The following is a 17417-nucleotide window of genomic DNA, read 5'->3' as shown; positions in this document are numbered from 1 at the left end:
ATTTTCTCATGTTCAGTTTCTGGCACCTCTCCAGTGGTAATCACTAAGGGGAAATCACCCCATGAAACACTTTTGTGTTTGGCCCTTAATTCGTATTGCATGAAATGAGCATGCAGCTCTGTTCACAGAGGAAATAAACGCCATGCCTTCCGTTGAGCTTGTCTAATACAACACACAGATGGGAGCTCTAATAACTAATTCCAGAGCCAAGAGAATACAACAGCAATAAAAATGTACCTGATCTGATAGTTGTTTTCATATTAAGACACCAAGTGATCTACTGACATGTAATATTATATGGCGCAGTAACAGCACGGCCTTCCTGCACCCCCGGCTGATAATCCTCACCTATTTTATTCTCAACACTGGAATTCATTTTGAGTTGAGGGACAAAGCCCAATATTTACTCTCCTTTTAGTTTCTAAATGCTCCACTTTCTTCACCAGCGACTTCCTTTGCGAGTGCATCCCTTCTAGTGAGCTCTTTCACGTTGCACATGATGTTATTTATTTATTGATTAGTTCAGCTACGGATCCAATACCAGTGCGTTAAAAACAAACATATATATGTACATGCATAAAAGCATTATTCAAATGATTAGGAAATAAATTATTATACTTGTATTTGATTATTTGCTTGGATTAAATAACATCTCAGCAGGATTAGTTTTAATAATGTATTATAGAGCGAGTTATCTGGCTATAACGAAAGTTAAACAGGTCCTAATTCCCCCTCTAATATGTATTTTATATTGCTCCTTCAAACAACTGTATCTAAGTTTCTCGCCAAAAACTAAATGTTACAATGAGATCTACATGTGCAAACTAAACTAATTGACCTAGTTTATCTGATACATACAGTGTACTTAAGGTCATGTGTACAAGTAGGGCAACCATCCCTTAATTTTCTTGTCTTTCTACTGAGAAAAGTGGATCAACCCATCCACTCAATCTGTCAAACAAGCAGAAGCAGCTGGAGCAGTATCACACCTGAATAAGAAGCTCCCTCCTGGTGAGCCAGAAATGCCACAAGGCACATGTGTCACTGGCACTGGAGTGAGTGGGTGTAATCATGCTGGAATGAAGGAAGAACCTAAGGCATGTCAGCTGCATTCACAACAAGCAGGATATCCTCCTCCACCAGCAACCCAAAAGAAACCTGGTACAGAAGGCTGCTTCTTAGGTTGCAGAGAAGGAACTTTCAAAACCACGTTTAACACTAGCAACAAAAGGAAGCAAACTTTTACCAGACAAATCGTAGAAATGTTTGTGTTATTGTATGGCTCCTCTTAGCAGATGTGAGCTGATTACTGAATTTTGGAATGGCTAATAGTTATGGATGGATCCACATGCAAAACATCTACAGGCCCAACAGAACATTTAATTCTGGATGTTTCCACAGGTCATTGGTTTGAAAAATCATACTCATGTTAAGACTTTCTAGTTCAGGTCCCCAAATCAATAACCCACTAATGAGAAAATGGAATTGTGGAAGACCGCTGATTTCTGTGGCATCTGGAGCTGCAACAACACCGACCAGCCCACCAGAGTCGGGGGTACAATACATCAGGACTGATGTAAGATGGCTGAGATGCTTCAATAATGACAATGGTGCCCTTTACGAGGCCGCTCAACCTCCAGTGGTCCCTTTTCAGCTTCTTTTGCATGCGTCCATTGAGGTCAACCAAATGGATGTTAATGTCTGAAACAAGGTCAATAAGAGCAAACGTTCCAACAGTCAGAAAGGTTGCACAGGCCTTGAGAAAGCAAGTTCAAGCAACATGCTACTTGAATGCAACAACAATGTGTGCCCGTTCCAAATGTTAACCATTGCTGTTACAAATAGCAAAGATCACCAAGAAACAACAATATTGAAATCTCTTTTATGCATTTATTCTACAACAGCTATCCCTTCAACCTGAGGACTTTCTTTTCTTCAAATTAGTAGGAAAGAAAAGCTTCTTTCTAATGTGGACTTCTCCTCCCCATAGCGGTTGTGAAGCATGGGACAAGATAACGGACAAAATACAAAATGTCCTCGTTTTGTACAAAAATGAATTGCAACGTTCATTCAAAACTAATGTGAGATTTTAGCGGTTTGAGCTGCTGAAGCCTCATATAAGTTTGGACTGCAGTTTAGAATTAATTTTCACAGGTCGAAGGGACGCTAGATTTTTTCCCTCATTTCAGTAACTTGTCTATTTGAAATACATTTACCAAGTTAAAAGTGAGAAACTACTAGTACTGAATGGTTAAAGTTTTGAAACATAATTACCCTACATGACTGTGTAACATAAATATAGGTTATAAAATAAAAAATAACTTAAGTGTTTATTGGGCACCAGGCTAAATACCTGAATCTTGACCTACATTTTCTCATTGTTCCTCTCACATGCTACTAAACCACAAACAAGAAAATCTGCACCTGTGAGCATGCCTGTGTTGTTACACAAACAACAAATCAATCAAGGTGTGTACGTGCTTCCTTCCCTTTAACCAAGAACCCAGCAGCTGAACAAGATTGTGAATAAAAGCAAAAGATCCTGCGTAACAGTTAAAACCCCCAGAAAGCTCCAGACTGTCTCCCTTTCAGAGCAGAGGGAAACAGGCAGCTGTAGCCCAGTCAGAGGAAGGCAGGCGAAACGAAAAGAAGACATTGAACAGGGAAATGTTTGCTTGTGGCAGGTACAGTACAGTAAACTCTACAGGGAGAAGGCCAGATCTGAGTGTTTCCCAGAGCCCTGGACAGCATTGCGTTGTTACCATCATAGTGTTCAATCAACAGTCTTCCTGGTGAAGCTGTCTATTTTCTTTATAGACAGGCCAATTCCCCAAATGTCCTGCTAACACCCTGACATCCTATTTCTGTGACAATCGTACTAATCTCTAGTAATAGCTATGAAGACAACTCTAGTAAAATCTTTCTACAGTGGAGTATCGTTTGAAATGCATTGATCATAGAAATGAAATAGAAGTCGAACAAACATTCCCATTAAAATCCTATTAGCTGGATGGTCAGAGCTGCTGCTATAGTTATATGTACCATTTCTATTGCGACCGTTGTAGCGGGTTAACTTCCGTATAAACTTATGTACTAAACCAACTCGGAGATCTGTTCAACAAACACAATGTCATTTATCCCCATTGCATTGGAGGCTGTGATTTACAATTCAAAGCCTAGAAAAGTGAAAGCAAAACTACACAACCTGAGGTACGATAGAAAGAAACAGGTTTTGTGTGTGTGTGTGTGTGTGTGGGGGGGGGGGGGGTAATTTGAGAAAGCTGACCCTTTAATATCCCTTCTATAAAGACTTTTCTTCTCTCTTCTACTGAAAACAGAAATCTGATTACACTTCCTGCCAAACACGTTTACCCTTTTGCAGTGCAAGCAAATTGTGTCTCCAAACAGGTTCAGTTTGGTATAATATATTTTTCTTTGAGATGTCACTTGATTCTTGGAATCTCCCTTTCACCTGCTGAGTTAGTGTGCCATAGGGGCGGCAGTGACGCCACGTACATGATTTGTGCAGGTGGAGGAGCTGAACTCTGAATAACACGAACTCCATGGGATGGTCTGTTATGGACTTAAATAAGTGACAAAGGACACAAATCATTTAGTTTTTTCTCCACAGCAAAGACGCCCAGTAAATGTGTGTTTTCTAGGAGGTCACCACCATGATGGCAGTTTTGAATCAACGATATGTGTTCAAGGCTAAAACATGTGTGAACATTTCTGGGTGTTTCTGGGATTTTAACTTATTTGGGCAGATGTACAGTATGTTGTTGTCCCCCCCCAAAAACAAAAATAAGCTAAATTAAGCTATGAGTGTAAGATATACAGTACAGTGCACATTGTAGTATGCACTTTATTACTTGTAGTGTGTTGGCTGTAGTATCTGTGCAACATATTTAATAGAGGTTTGGTTTTAGTGCTACATGTGCTATTACATCAAGAGGTAATTTAAAAGCAAAACCAATTTAGATAAAGCTATCTAATAATTTATTTTAGTTAATAATTAAAAATTGTCATCGCCAAATGAACATCTTGGCAGCACAGCAAATAGATGTATTGACTAAAAAAAGCTACCTGCGAAAAAATGTTAATTGCGAAAATAATATCTACGAAGGTCACTGCATTAAAAGGCTCCAAACCATGTGAGAAACCTAAAAAGAGTTTGACTTCCTTTTTTAAATTTCATTTAGATCACTTCTTACTGTTTAATCTGCCTTCAGAGCATTTGTGTTATGAATGAAGTTATGAACAAAGTCACAGTCACAGCACCACTTTTCTGAATCATGGGTTCTGCTGATGTTCATGTTTTTGTGGATGCATGTTGTGTGTGTATTTGCGAGAAAATAATGTTATGTAAAAAGAACCAGAATAACCCCCACCACCAACACACGCACACACACACGCACACACACACGCACACACTCTCTCTATTTGAGCCAACTATGCATGACCTACTTTGGGAACCTTTTCAAGCTGAACAATTAACATTTTTTTAAGCGTCTTCCTTTATGGCATCCTTTCCATGGAGGAACTGACAAGACAAACACTGGGTTTAAAAGCAAGCAGTTTGGCATGAATACTTGGGCAAACTCTAATTAAACATGAATGATAAAGGCATGGCTTGTTTGCTCAGTCAAGTATATCAGGAAACAAGAGGAAGACAATAATACGCTTGAAGAGTGAGTCGAGATGGGTTCTCCACTTCCTCTCCACCAAAAGTGAAATATAGATCTCATTGCTTTTTATAGCTCTGCCTGCATTTAGCTCCACAAACAATTCCTTTTTTATTTATGACAATAGTGATGGGCTCTTATGACCAGTTAATCATTGTAATTTGTGATTTAATGTGTACATATTTCCCTGTAGTCACTCTATATTACTGATACCAGCACGTTGCTTTATCATCTCAGGTGATTGTGCATTACATTCAGCTTCTCCTCCACACAAAGCTAATGACCCAGGAGATCTTAAAGATTACTTGTGAGATATCTTGAAGACTACTTGCGTGCTAAGTAAAACAAAGTACTGCCATTCAGCAACTTTATTTTACACAGCAGCGCACTATAAAAATCAAAGCATTCATCACAAAACAGAGGCATGCACTATGCTTTGTTGCAGCTCCGGTATTTAGTTTCCACCTCCTTTATGCAGTTAGTTAATGACCTCAACAACAGAAGGGAATGTCAGCGGTAGGTAATAGTGAGTAGCTCTCCGACTGCAGCATTGGCCTTCTGGCCCTCTGTGACCAGACTGTGTTTCAGGAAGAAGTTCAAATGAGGACAAGACAAGCATTCACATCCCAGGATAACCACACTTTTATTAGGGTGCCAAGTCCAGCCTAAAATGTGCGCGGCTGCTGTTGTTGTTGTTGTTGTTGGCGGTGGCGGCCCTGTTGTGTGCTTGTGTGTGTGCGCATGGCTCTGCGTGGGAGAGGCAGAGTAGAGACTTTTAACATGGTTTCTTTTCTGTGCAACAAAAGGATCTGATCATTGTGCCACACAATGTTCTTTTAAAAAGATTACATCCACTGTAGGCATTTACTCCTACGCTTTAATAGCACAAAGTGGAAAAAAAAATTCCATTCATGAAGCTGGAACAGAGAGCTGGCTTTCATTGTGCCCTCATGGCAATACCTGTTGAGATAACATTGTTGGATATTTAGATCTGTTCAGAAATTTCGTATATAAGCTTATTTTTTTCTCTCTCTTTAGGGAAAAGGTAAGAAATAAAATATGACAACCATGTCATCAGAATCAGCTAAAACTACTGTCGTAAAAAAGGTGTATCCACTATGACTATTTGGTGAGCATTTGACCGATAAAGCAAAGGTATCGTGGTACTTAACAGAGCTGCTCGCAAAACAAAAAGCCAAAATGCTAATAGTGACTGTTACCTTTTCCTTAAAACAGCATAAATAGATGTTTTGGTCAGTGGAACAAGTCGTAAAACACAACATTGAAATATCATCACCTTATAAAGTTGTTGTGGTGAACTATTAGCTCATTTATATAGCCAGCACACAGAGTTCTGTTTTGGTCTCCACTTTATCCTAGGGAGAATACATTTAGTCTAATATTTAAAAAAAAACATGTTGCAATCGTTTCAGGCTGGTTTTATGGATTTCAAACTAGTTATGGTTAAATGTTGTGTAATATTGATACCAAAAATTAACTAAACTGCATCCTAATATGAGGCTATGAAACAGCATTAACAGCATGATGGCACCAAGCTTCTCCTCTGTGAGAGAAATGTAAAAATATCTCTCTTAATATTAAGCAGAAATATCATCTCTGCACAGTCTAGAGTGGTTTACTAACTCCCTGCAGCTATTTAACCCTTTACCTAAAAGAAAATCCTTCTCACTACTACAATCACCTTGCAGCCATGGTCTAAAATACCTCTTATGGAGCTTTTATTTGAGCCAGGCATTCATTTTTCTTCTGATATTATAAGAATTTTACCAGTCAGACCAGCTCTACTACTCATACCTTGAATGCAGCCTCAATATTCTGCTCTACACAGCAATCCACCCACACCAATGAGTGATAGGCTGCCCAGAAAATGGCAAAGAACTGGATCTTGTGGGTTCTATGTATTATTATAATTTTTTTTTCATTCATTTAGATTTTTTTTTTGCCATGCAAAGACACACCATTTTTATAATTTTGTTCAGCTAATTGTCTATCTAAGGTAAAGATGAATGGTTTCAGAAGTAGGGTGGTTCAGGTGGTTCAGATGCTTCAAGGCTGTCCTTGAACATGAGAAATCATGTCATACAATAACAAAAATATTTTCAATGGTTAATCAGTATAGAAGTAGTTTTCTTGCCTCCATAAGCCAGACAATGTCATGCTCCTCATTTTAAACTGATTCACAGGTTGAAAATCTTAAGAACGTCTTTATTCTCGTGCTCAATGGGAAAACATGGCTATTATGTTAACTTTTACAGTGTGATCTATAAGATTTAGGTCATTTATTTGTCTTTTCGACCTGTTTTCAACTGAATCACTGAATCAGTTTGACATCATGGATATATAATTCAAACAAATATTGTAAAATGGTGACCCTTCTTTCTGCCTCTCTTTGAAATCTCTTTTTTTGTTTTTCTAAAATATTTGACACTTATTCATGGGGGCAGTTAGTGAGAATGTGGGCTCCATGGTAGATTTGACAGCTTGACAGAGTAGTGGCAGGGGGCAAGGCTTAGCAAAGGGTTGATTACATCTTCTTCATGCGCAGGGTACTTTTACATTGGTTTTGAGTGCTGTGTTGCATTTCATTGAAAATAACTATTGGCTGACATGAATAGTTCCAATAACCTTTGGTGGGCAATCAATTATCTTCTCACTTAAGAACATGACCTTTTCACCAAGCCACTACACAGTCTGGATTAATCATAAAATTCCTTTTGAGACAACTATTGATAAACGAAAAAAAAAAAAGAAAAACTTATGTCTTCTTTTATATGAAGTTACGGTTCTTTATTGAGAATCTCAGGAATCTCATGTACACTATAAAGTCTAGTGCAAGATGACTTTAATCCTCAGATGGTTGACCCCAAGTTATTCATTAAATGTGAATAGTTCCTGCCGTCCACGCTGCATTAGTCTTTATAAATATACAAAAGAAATTAATGTAAGAGTGCACTCTTGAAATGACTCACACTTGATGACTGTCAGGCCTGCCTTTTAGATATCATCAAGAGTTTCTACACATACATTCATTAAATCATTGAATCAAGGGAGTTGATTTTTAAGTATTAAGTATTAAGAATGAAGGACTAATAGAGAAAAACATTAACCTGTTACTTGAAGTTTGTCAGTATATATGATTTAGAATTAAATTATATGATAAATGATTTACAGTCATATTTAAATTAAGAACAAAAAGTTTTGACAGTACACACATCAAATAAATACACTTGCACGCACTATAAGACATCATCTTTGCCACAGTAGTAGAGACAGACGAGACCCACACAGCCATTCTCCAACACATACACCTGTAACGTCCTTTTCACAACCCAAACTAGCAGCTGCCCGCTTTATAGTCAGGAACCCATAATGCACTGGGAGCCCCTCTGCATGCCTGGTGTTGGGATTTAATTGGATATTAGTACCCAGCAGTGTCTGAATTAATCAAATCATTTCCATCCATTAATTTAGTGGAGGAACATACAATTAAAGCCTTATTAGTGTGCTCTCAGGAGTATGCCTTTTCATCCCTCTGCAGAACATTGAGGGTTGGCCAGAGTCCAGTGCAAAGCATTCTCCCTGGTGCTTCCTCATGATGGACACTGTTGATCTGGCTGCAAGCTTAAAGCGAGGGAAATGTCGACCTATAGTAAAGTGCTACTTTTCCCAAGGCAATAATAAGAGCTAAATGAAAAAAAAAAATACATTGTTGGCTTCTATTTTTTTGAGTCTTTACCATTTGTCAGATTATGAAATTATTAGGTCAGGAGGCTGACAAGTTTTAGAGTAATTCTATTTGGTGAAACACTACTGTGAAAACCAGGACAAAAATACCCTAAATAGGGTGAAAAGAGATTTGGAGATTTAGAGAGCGAACACACATAATCCAGCACACAAATGTAGGTCATCTACTGATAATTTCCATATTTTCCTATTTCATACAAATCTGACTTGCTTCATAATGGACTTAAAACTACAGTCCACAGCTTTTTAAATAATCTTAAAGAGAATAAATAAAGGAATTAAACTTTTTTGTATTAGAAAAATCTCAGCATCCAAACCTCTAATTGCGTACAATACACCGTCCTGGACACATAGTTTGATTTAGCATTAAGTTTAAATCAAACTGTACATAAATACAACAATTCTGGCTCGGGCGACTCATTTCGTTCCCCCTTCCTCCTCTCTTGTGAATCTGAGTCAAAAGGTTTTTGCACAAAGTAATCCAGACTGCTCAGATGAGCAGCCATTTTTAATTAAAACCATTTACACAGGAAACCAAAGTGAGGAAAAAAAACGAGCCAAGGGATTTTACACTCTGTCATCCAAGGCTTCAGCGGATCAAAGAGTTTTAGTTGTGCTTTTTAATGGTTACGTAACATTTTTGCCTATGAAATATTGGGCCTGGACACCATGTAGTCAGCCCAACGCTTGGCAGTGCCACAGATTTCCTGCAGTGCATTTTCAGATTTCAGGCAGGATACAATAAGCCCATATTTATGTCTAAGTATAGCTGCCAATCAATACAATACTACTGGTGTAACAGGACACTGAATGTAGGCAGAAACGTCTGGAAAAAAAATGATATTCTTGCATTCTACCTAAGACATTTCTATATCTATATAATGTCTGTGTGTCTGTGTGTGTACATAATTGTATGTATGTATATGTGTATTTGTGTCTATCTGCTTCCTAGCCTGCCTGGCTGGCTGCCATGTGGCCCAACTCTTACTGTCATCCTGTCTGACATTAGGGCTAAGCTGGATCTCATTATGACCAAGGTGGCAGTGATCCCGTCAACATCGCTTTGGCTCCTGCCATATGGGTCGCCTCCAAGGTAACACGGCTGTATCAGTCTCCTCAGAGCTGCGAGCCTTGTCATAGCACACCCACACCCACACACACACACACACACACACACACACACACACACACACACACAGACGGAGTATCTACTCTCTAGACGAGCGTGTACTGTACATATAAAGCTGAATAAACATGTCAAACAGAGAAGACATAAATAACCCTCATGAGATAATCAGGTCAGATCTATGGGTTGGGTGCAGTCTGAATAAAAACAGACACACAACATGTGCTTACTATACATGTTTGCCACAGGAAATACAAAAATATAACGAGTACAATCAATCTAATGTTTTAGCTTTGAATTAGGTAAGAATTAATCTGGTCATCAGTTAGTGTTAATCAATTTTGCTTGTTAGATATATAGTTCGGTGTGACCAAATCAGACCACAGTTATGATAGATGCATAAAACATACAAATTGAACAACAACCATCCGCAACGTTGTGCATTTTGCTACAGTAAATCAGTGTGCAGTTCAACCAGAGCAGTCAGTGATGTAACACCGATAAACTGACTTTCTCCCAGTCCCTTCCTCCGAACTGAAACTGCAATCTGAAGAGCAGAAGCTGAAGAAAATGAAAACTAGACAACGGAACGTAGCAGAGCAATCAGTGAGATCTGCAAAGTTGGTTTCCACAAATTCAATCAGGAAAGCTTTTGATCTAATAAATCTCAATTTTGAGATCCTGTGCAACATCACTGCCCAAAGTCGGACTGGAATTGTCATGGTCAAGGCACCGCCGAACATAGCGGAGCAACGTACATCACCATCCCAGCAGCAGCTCAAACACTGTACTTCTCTTACAGCAAGTGTCTGACACATCAAAGCTGTGCAACTAAGCAGGAGGTCATTTACGACTTTGTTTAGTGCTTCTTTCCACCAGCTCATAAAAAGTGTGAATTTATAACATTACATGCATAAATACATGATAGCCATGTAGTTTATGATAACGCCAATAGACAGTTAATGCTGTTAGAATACGCAAAAATCATATCACACCCAGATTCCCTGGACTACAAACCTTTCTTCTGATTTAGTGCAAATAAACACCAGCACCTCTCACTGTGATTATACTTCTGTATTTTCAACAATGTTACCATGTGTTTCATTTCATGGTCAAGATAATGGCTTTGATATTCACTGTTATTAATCGTGTTGATGATAATTTACTTCCTTCGGCTTCACATGTAACGAGGACACCACAATACTCTGGAAGCACAACATCTGTGTCAAAGTTGCACTTTGCCAGATTGGCGCCGATTATAGATTTTTTTTCTCTTTGGCCTGTTTGTTTTGTTTCAGCCCCCACCCTCACAAAATAAACTGTTTATTTCATCAGTTTGGCAACAAAAGCATGTGATCAATCATTCATAATTTATGATGCAGCCAATGGCTTGGGGCCTATAAAAACAGATATTTGCATGACACAATGATACAAGTTCTTAGCTGGAACTCCGGATAACAGACCAATAAATATTGTTGTTGTACATACACACGGGCCCCTGATCTGATAAGAGGTAAACTTTGCCTCTGTTTTACAGTAGACCACAGGGCAGTGCTAGCAGGGATGATGTTGTGATCACATGCTACTATAACAATGACCTGGACCCCGTCCTTTAATTCCTGTTCCCCCAGCCAGCATCCCGCTGCCTTTCCCAAGCCCTGCTGTTATTATTTTTGCACTGTTCAAAGCAAACGCCCTAAATCCCTTGTGTAATATGAGTCTGACTGTAACAAACTGGTATACTCACACCAAAACAAGGAAAAAAATTGCTTCTCTCTATGAAGCTGAACTTTTTTATTACTTTCAACTCTGGAAACGTCACAGCTTTCAAGCCAGAGATGTGACATGTGAGATGTGACACTCGGACGACATAGAGAGGTCTTTATTCTCCTTACCTCGTCATGCTGTCCGTGATGCAGTTCTGACCCAGGTATCCCTCACCTCTGGCCTGTGACATGCCCGGCCGAGATTTCCACGACTCCATTAACGCCGTTACGGGCGAAATTAGATTCAATAAAGGGTTGGACTGGTCCCTCACATCATGCCGCGTGAAAGACATTGTTCCTTGCGCTCCAATCTGGTAATGGAATGAATGTCCACCGGAGTTAACTCCAACAATGGCCGATGTGGGCATGCTGTTATTCTCTTGGTAATAGCTGCCATCAGTGGTCTCCTGCTTAACCCCTTTAGACAGGACATTGTTGGAGAACACATCCGGCTCATAGGTCCCATTCATAGAGGGGACAGGGGGTCCTAAGATACCAGAAAGACTGTATTCATCAATGTTATTCCTCAAGGACAAGTAGGTGGTCTCAGACGCAGGATAGAGACTATGGGATGGTGACTGCTCACCATAGGGCTGTTGGTTCATACATCCCTCATCTTTGTTTGGCTCACTCTTAATCTGTGTGATAAAAGGTGTGCTACTCACATTACATTTGGAGCCGCCTAAACACATGCTCCTGAAGTCAGTTCCAGGCTCGTTCTTAATGTACTTAACCATGCCCATCTGGTCTAAGCCGACGTTGAACACCTCCCCATCTACCATCTCTACTTTAGGGAATTCAAAGTTCTTGAAGTCTGTGTCTCTGGTCAGACCTGTTGCTTCTGGGCTGTTGGTGTCATTCTGCACCAAACCCAGTCCGCCAGCAGGACTGCACACAGGAAACCCACCCGAGGAGGGGTTCTGTGGGCTGCTGACAGCCATGGTGCCCACTTTGCCCGGACTGGAGATGGAGGGCCTTGCTGTATTGCCGTTGTTGGCAGTGCTGGTGCAGCAGCCACCTGTGGGGCTCGAGACAGATGACCTAATGTTACAGGTGGTGCTGCAGGACGGAGGCGATCTCACACTGCTCATACTCTGGGGGCTGGACATGGGGGACCTCATGACGTTGTGCGGGCTGGTGAGAGGTGGTGAGCCCACTGTGCTGGACTCCACGGGGCTACATGTGGCTGAATTCCTGCGCTTGATGTTGGCCAGAGCTGCAGCACAAGACGTCTGGCTGACAGGACTATTGACGGACGAGCACACCGGTCCAAAACACATAAGAGGACTGGTGGTTGACGACACCATATTGTTGCTGCCCCCTGGGCTGGAGATGGAGCTGGAGGTCTGGGGGCTGCAGGACAGAGATGAGGCCAGCATTGAGGCCGAGCTCACTGGAGTCCCAGTGGTGCATTCTCTGTGAGTGGTGCTGGACTGCTGGAACCCAAATGGCTTTAACTTGGGGCTCTTTGTGGATCCACACTGGGTCTCCTCTAGAGCACGTCCACACACTGTATACATCTTCCCAGGACTGCTACTGCCCCCGTGCTGGCTAAAGGCAAAGTCTGCCTCCCTGGCAGCATTCATATACAGGCCCATAGACTCAGCCACGGTCTTGGAAAGCTCTTTAGAGTCCATGTCCTGCTTATGACCATGGAGGGAGTTGTTGAAGTGTGGGAGAACAAATGGCTGGTTCTGGCCGAGCCGAAGCATTGGCTGCTCCTGCTTCTTTGTATTGTTGTCTTTACAGTCGGTGGCTGGGCTTCCAGCAGGGCAGCTGACATTGACTATGTCCATCAGGATATCGCTGCTAGTCAGACTTGAATCCTCTGTGCTGCTGCAGTGCTCCATGGTGATGGGGACCTGCGACCATCTGTTCTCTGTATCACTTCCATCAAAGAAACTTTGGTATCTTTTGGTCTCCATAGCTGGCTCATTGATTCACCTGGTAAATGAAGAAAAGAAAAGAAATGAATGAGAAAAGCTGCACACAAGGCATTGGTTTAATAATAATACTTGAGTAACAGGTTGTATTAAAGGTAAGTACCTCCAGGCAGAGATTACAGGTCTCATGTGAGACAAATATTTGTATTAAGGAATATGCTAATGAATCTTAAATCTAGAGATATAGTCTTGTTGGTTTTGGATAGCAGTAAATCTTAAAAAGGATTAAAAAAAAGGGTAGAGCGAAGGAAAAATGTCTGTGTGAAGAATATTATATCTACAAATAACACGCACTATATTTAAATAATTTGACTTTTAAATATAAATATAAAACTGAGACAAAAACATAAACGTTGCTGTGTAAACAATATGTTAAATCTGAAAAAGTCCAAAGCAAGTCAGAACAATATTTCCTCTCTCACAGATAAAGCTCCTCATCACTGCACTCCAGGGGATGTATAGTCTGATAACTTGACGAAAACTGCATTGCAAGGGTTAATGTATCTACGTGACGTCGTCTGGGCTTTTCGTTTTAAATTCCCACCTCTGCTGCGCCTCTATTGGACAGCTCAGACAGAAATCCACCAGCTTTATCAGGCCCGTGCATGGGTTGGTTGGAAAGCTGTCACTCAATAGTTACTGCTCTTGCAGCCACAACATTGCTGCGACATAACTTAAAATGTTGCTTTGGCGGTCATGTGCAAAAGCAACAACAACACTGGCAACAATCAGACACTTGACGGAGCAGGTTGCAATAATGAGGCGTTGTTTTAGGTGCTGTTTGAACATGTATCTTTCTGCGCTACAGCGCACTCTTTGACGGGCTCACAGCGGCGGAGCAGACAAGACATCTGAGTTAAAGTTATTCACGTTGCCTGCAAAATGTCCCATGCACATTGTGTGCAGAACTATGAATACAAAAACAAAGAAAAAATATGTCAGAGTGATAATTCCTCCCACTTGCTCCTGCCGTGATTGCCCTGCCTCCGTAGGACATGCAACTCTCTGCATGTCTCTCCATTTTGCGTATGCGCAGAGTAAATACCAAAAGACGATTTTTGCTGAACTGTAGCTGTAAAAGTTATTATTAAAGTCGTCTCGTTGACAGCTTTTTGAATGACAAGAAGGACTAAGTGCAGAAAGAATGAAATAGGAATTATTAAAGTCTTATTTTTGGTAGTAATTTGACAGAACCAGATATTTCTCAGCACCGTTGAAAGACGCTTACAGACACATACAATCTACTATTCAAATGATTGCGGTTATTTTTTTATCGTACACAGAGTGCAACAACTTCTTGGCGACTTTTATGATGGACCAGACCCAGAGCTAACGGTCCCAGTGTAAAGTTATTAGATTTCTCTCCCCCCGCAGCAAATGGACCCGGGATGCAAGTATTCAGTTATCCGACTGAGCAGTGACGAGTTTGCTTTCATTATCACCTCAGACCCAGCGCCAAATAAAAAAGGTACAGTCAAACACTGAGCTCCGTCCTTCCTTACCTTAATTACGACATTCAGAGTTGTCAGGTGGCCGTGTTGCTGGGCAGCGATAATCCAGAGGACCAAAAAAAAAAAAAAAAAAGACACGCACAGGCAAAGTCAATAAATATCAACAAATGTGCTCTGTCTACTCTTTCCAATACATAGTTTTCAGTTTGACAGCTAGACACACTGGAGAAGTCTACTGCGTATTATCACTAGTAATCCTCAACAGCGAGCCGCTGCTGCTCCCTGACAGGACGAACGGCAGCGACGGGGTCGGACGACAGCAGCAGATGATCTCACATTATGGCCGCAAATTTGCAGATTAGCGATGCTGGGCCCGAGATTAAAAAATAAATAAAAAAATAGGTATAAAAACAAACGGAGGAGTCGGTTTGACTTGGAAGTCAGAGAGACGTCATTCTGTGCACATGGACCCTCCTACTGCAACGAGTGCAACACAAACTCCGAGCAGGGGAGGCGGAGGAGAGAGGGGAGGGGCCCAGCGCAGGTAGACAGAGCCGCCTGGAAATAGGGCACCGTGCTCAGCGCAGTGTTGTCTGAAATAAAGTCTCAGGATAACAGCGAGAAGCAGTCTTCTTTTATTTAATTACATTTTTTTCCTCTGCAAGTTTGTTCCATATTTCTGTCGATGACGTTAAATAATCCACCCTCTTCCCCTCACCGCGCTTTATGCTGGTTTTTTTTTTTCTTCTTGTTTCATCTTTTCTAGTGCCACCTCTGAAATGGTTTACCATATAGAGCTCGTGCACAATCATGCACATGCACGCACACTGACAATGTAGAGTAAAGACAGAGTAGCAGCCCTCTCAGCCTCACTTTTACAGTTCACGCGGATTTGTATTAAAAAGAAACCCTGTGAATTAAGTGGCACAGCGTTTAACATTGAGCGAGGAGTCATTGTTACTGCGAGAGAGAAATCAAGTCCGAATGGTCAGGATGTTTCCCTGTAACATCACAACGGCTGCCTCCACTAGGTGGAGCAATATTTCTATTGCTGTTGGAAGAGCAAGTCTATTGAGTGGTCAAGATGCCACTTAATTCACTATGATGCAATTCTAACCTCTAATGAAAAAGATTGCATGTGCTTAAAATGGATTTGACATTTAGTTAAAATGTTCTTTTGTTTTGCTTTTGGTCTGCCAACCTAAAACTGTAGTTGTCTTGGCTCATGAACGATCAACCACCATCATAAACAAATTGACATGTAGATAAATGTGTAAAGGAAACTACAACATAAGGATGACGGGGTTACAATATCTGTTAGGTAGACCTTTTTATTCTGTGTTTAAAACTATAGCAAAAGACATGTCATATAGTGTGTTATTTAAATGTTCAAGTATGCACCCAATGGAATCAGTAACCACTGAAATGATAATGATAAAGTAGATAAATACCCACAGTTAATTAAACCTACCAAACCTACAGTCAAACTGGCATACTGTAACTTAGATTGGATGAGATCAGTATGTCTTTGGTGCACTCATCAGAAAGTACAATGTGCCCGTGTTTATCTGTGACACCAACAACAACGATATCGTATGCACTAAGCTGTTATTTAATTTTTACTTTACCAATATGTCATGGCATTGATGATTTGAAGGTAGACTCTGGTTTCACTCCAGCAACATCCAATAATCAGTTTAAATCTCTGGAGTTGTCAGTCAGTCGAGTCACTTTCTGTGGTGTTTCTTGTGGCTGCATAAAGGTGTGCATGTAGGATTTAGGCTTTGACAGTGAAGCTCTAGTATTAATGTTTGTCTTTATTGCATGTCTGGGTTTTCCAAGCCAGCCTGTAGCAGCCATTAACCAAGCGAGGCAGCAGCAGTAGTTAGATTAGTCAAAGCCATCCAAGCAACACTGCCCACCTCCCTGATCTGCCTGTTAATCACCCATGAATGGGGACCTGCTTTCAGAAAAAGCAGGAGAATTGAGATATAACCAATGTTTCCCACCCCCATTCACGCAGCTCCCATTTGTCCATTGCTCATAAAGGGTGCCAGTCAAACACATCATGAGCAAATCTAATTTAGCCTTGCATCACAGATTTTTCCACAGTGACAGAGTCACAAGAAATTGCAGACTGACAGCAGAACACGGCTGACATGAAATCAGTAATAATTGCCTCCCTCATTGGTAAAAATTTGAGGCTGCTCCATTGAGTCCCACTGAGCTTTCAAGCACCACCGTTTTAGTCAAATCAATGATAATCACAGTAGCCTGAAAACACTGTATATACATGGGAGATAAAAATACTTTTTTTTTTAAAGGGAGGGGAGGGGGGGGGGGGGTCCTTTTGGATGAGTGATTGCAATGATTAGGAGCAGGCTTCCACTCCAGTTTAGAGACACAGCAGACAACTCCAGTAGCTGGGAAGGCCAAAGGCAAAACAGAGAGGTGCATGCTGCGCCTCGTGGGGACAGGTGAATTGGAGCATGTTAACTCTGAAACAAAACACTCGTCAACTCAGCAGAAGACCCTGTCCCCATCGTGTGTGGTAATTACAGTGGTAGTTTTAATCAGGGAAGAAGTCCGTCACCATCATCCTCCCTCAGCTGCTTATTGTTCCAGTTTAGCAGTTATTCATGAGGTTCATTCACATCTGAAGTGATCATGTAGCCGTCCCA

The 17417-nt window shown here is 40.9% G+C and overlaps 1 protein-coding gene across 1 annotated transcript in view; it reads right to left on the bottom strand.

Annotated features, from left to right (window-relative positions):
• nr3c2 (nuclear receptor subfamily 3, group C, member 2) overlaps positions 1-14845 on the bottom strand; it is a 64876-nt gene extending 50031 nt beyond the window's left edge. The window contains exons 1-2 of the mRNA XM_079160278.1: positions 14788-14845; positions 11472-13286 (exon numbers count right to left, since the gene is read on the bottom strand). Of these exons, the coding sequence (XP_079016404.1) occupies positions 11472-13267 (1796 nt within the window). The 5' untranslated portion in view covers positions 13268-13286; positions 14788-14845. The remainder of the gene's footprint in view (positions 1-11471; positions 13287-14787) is intronic.
• Between the last annotated feature and the right edge of the window lie 2572 nt (positions 14846-17417).

Source organism: Pholis gunnellus (genome assembly GCF_910591455.1).
Source record: "Pholis gunnellus genome assembly, chromosome: 5".
Classification (NCBI taxonomy): domain Eukaryota; kingdom Metazoa; phylum Chordata; class Actinopteri; order Perciformes; family Pholidae; genus Pholis; species Pholis gunnellus.
The sequence above is the reverse complement of the archived record's forward strand: the minus strand, read 5'-3'. Positions and strand labels throughout refer to the sequence as shown.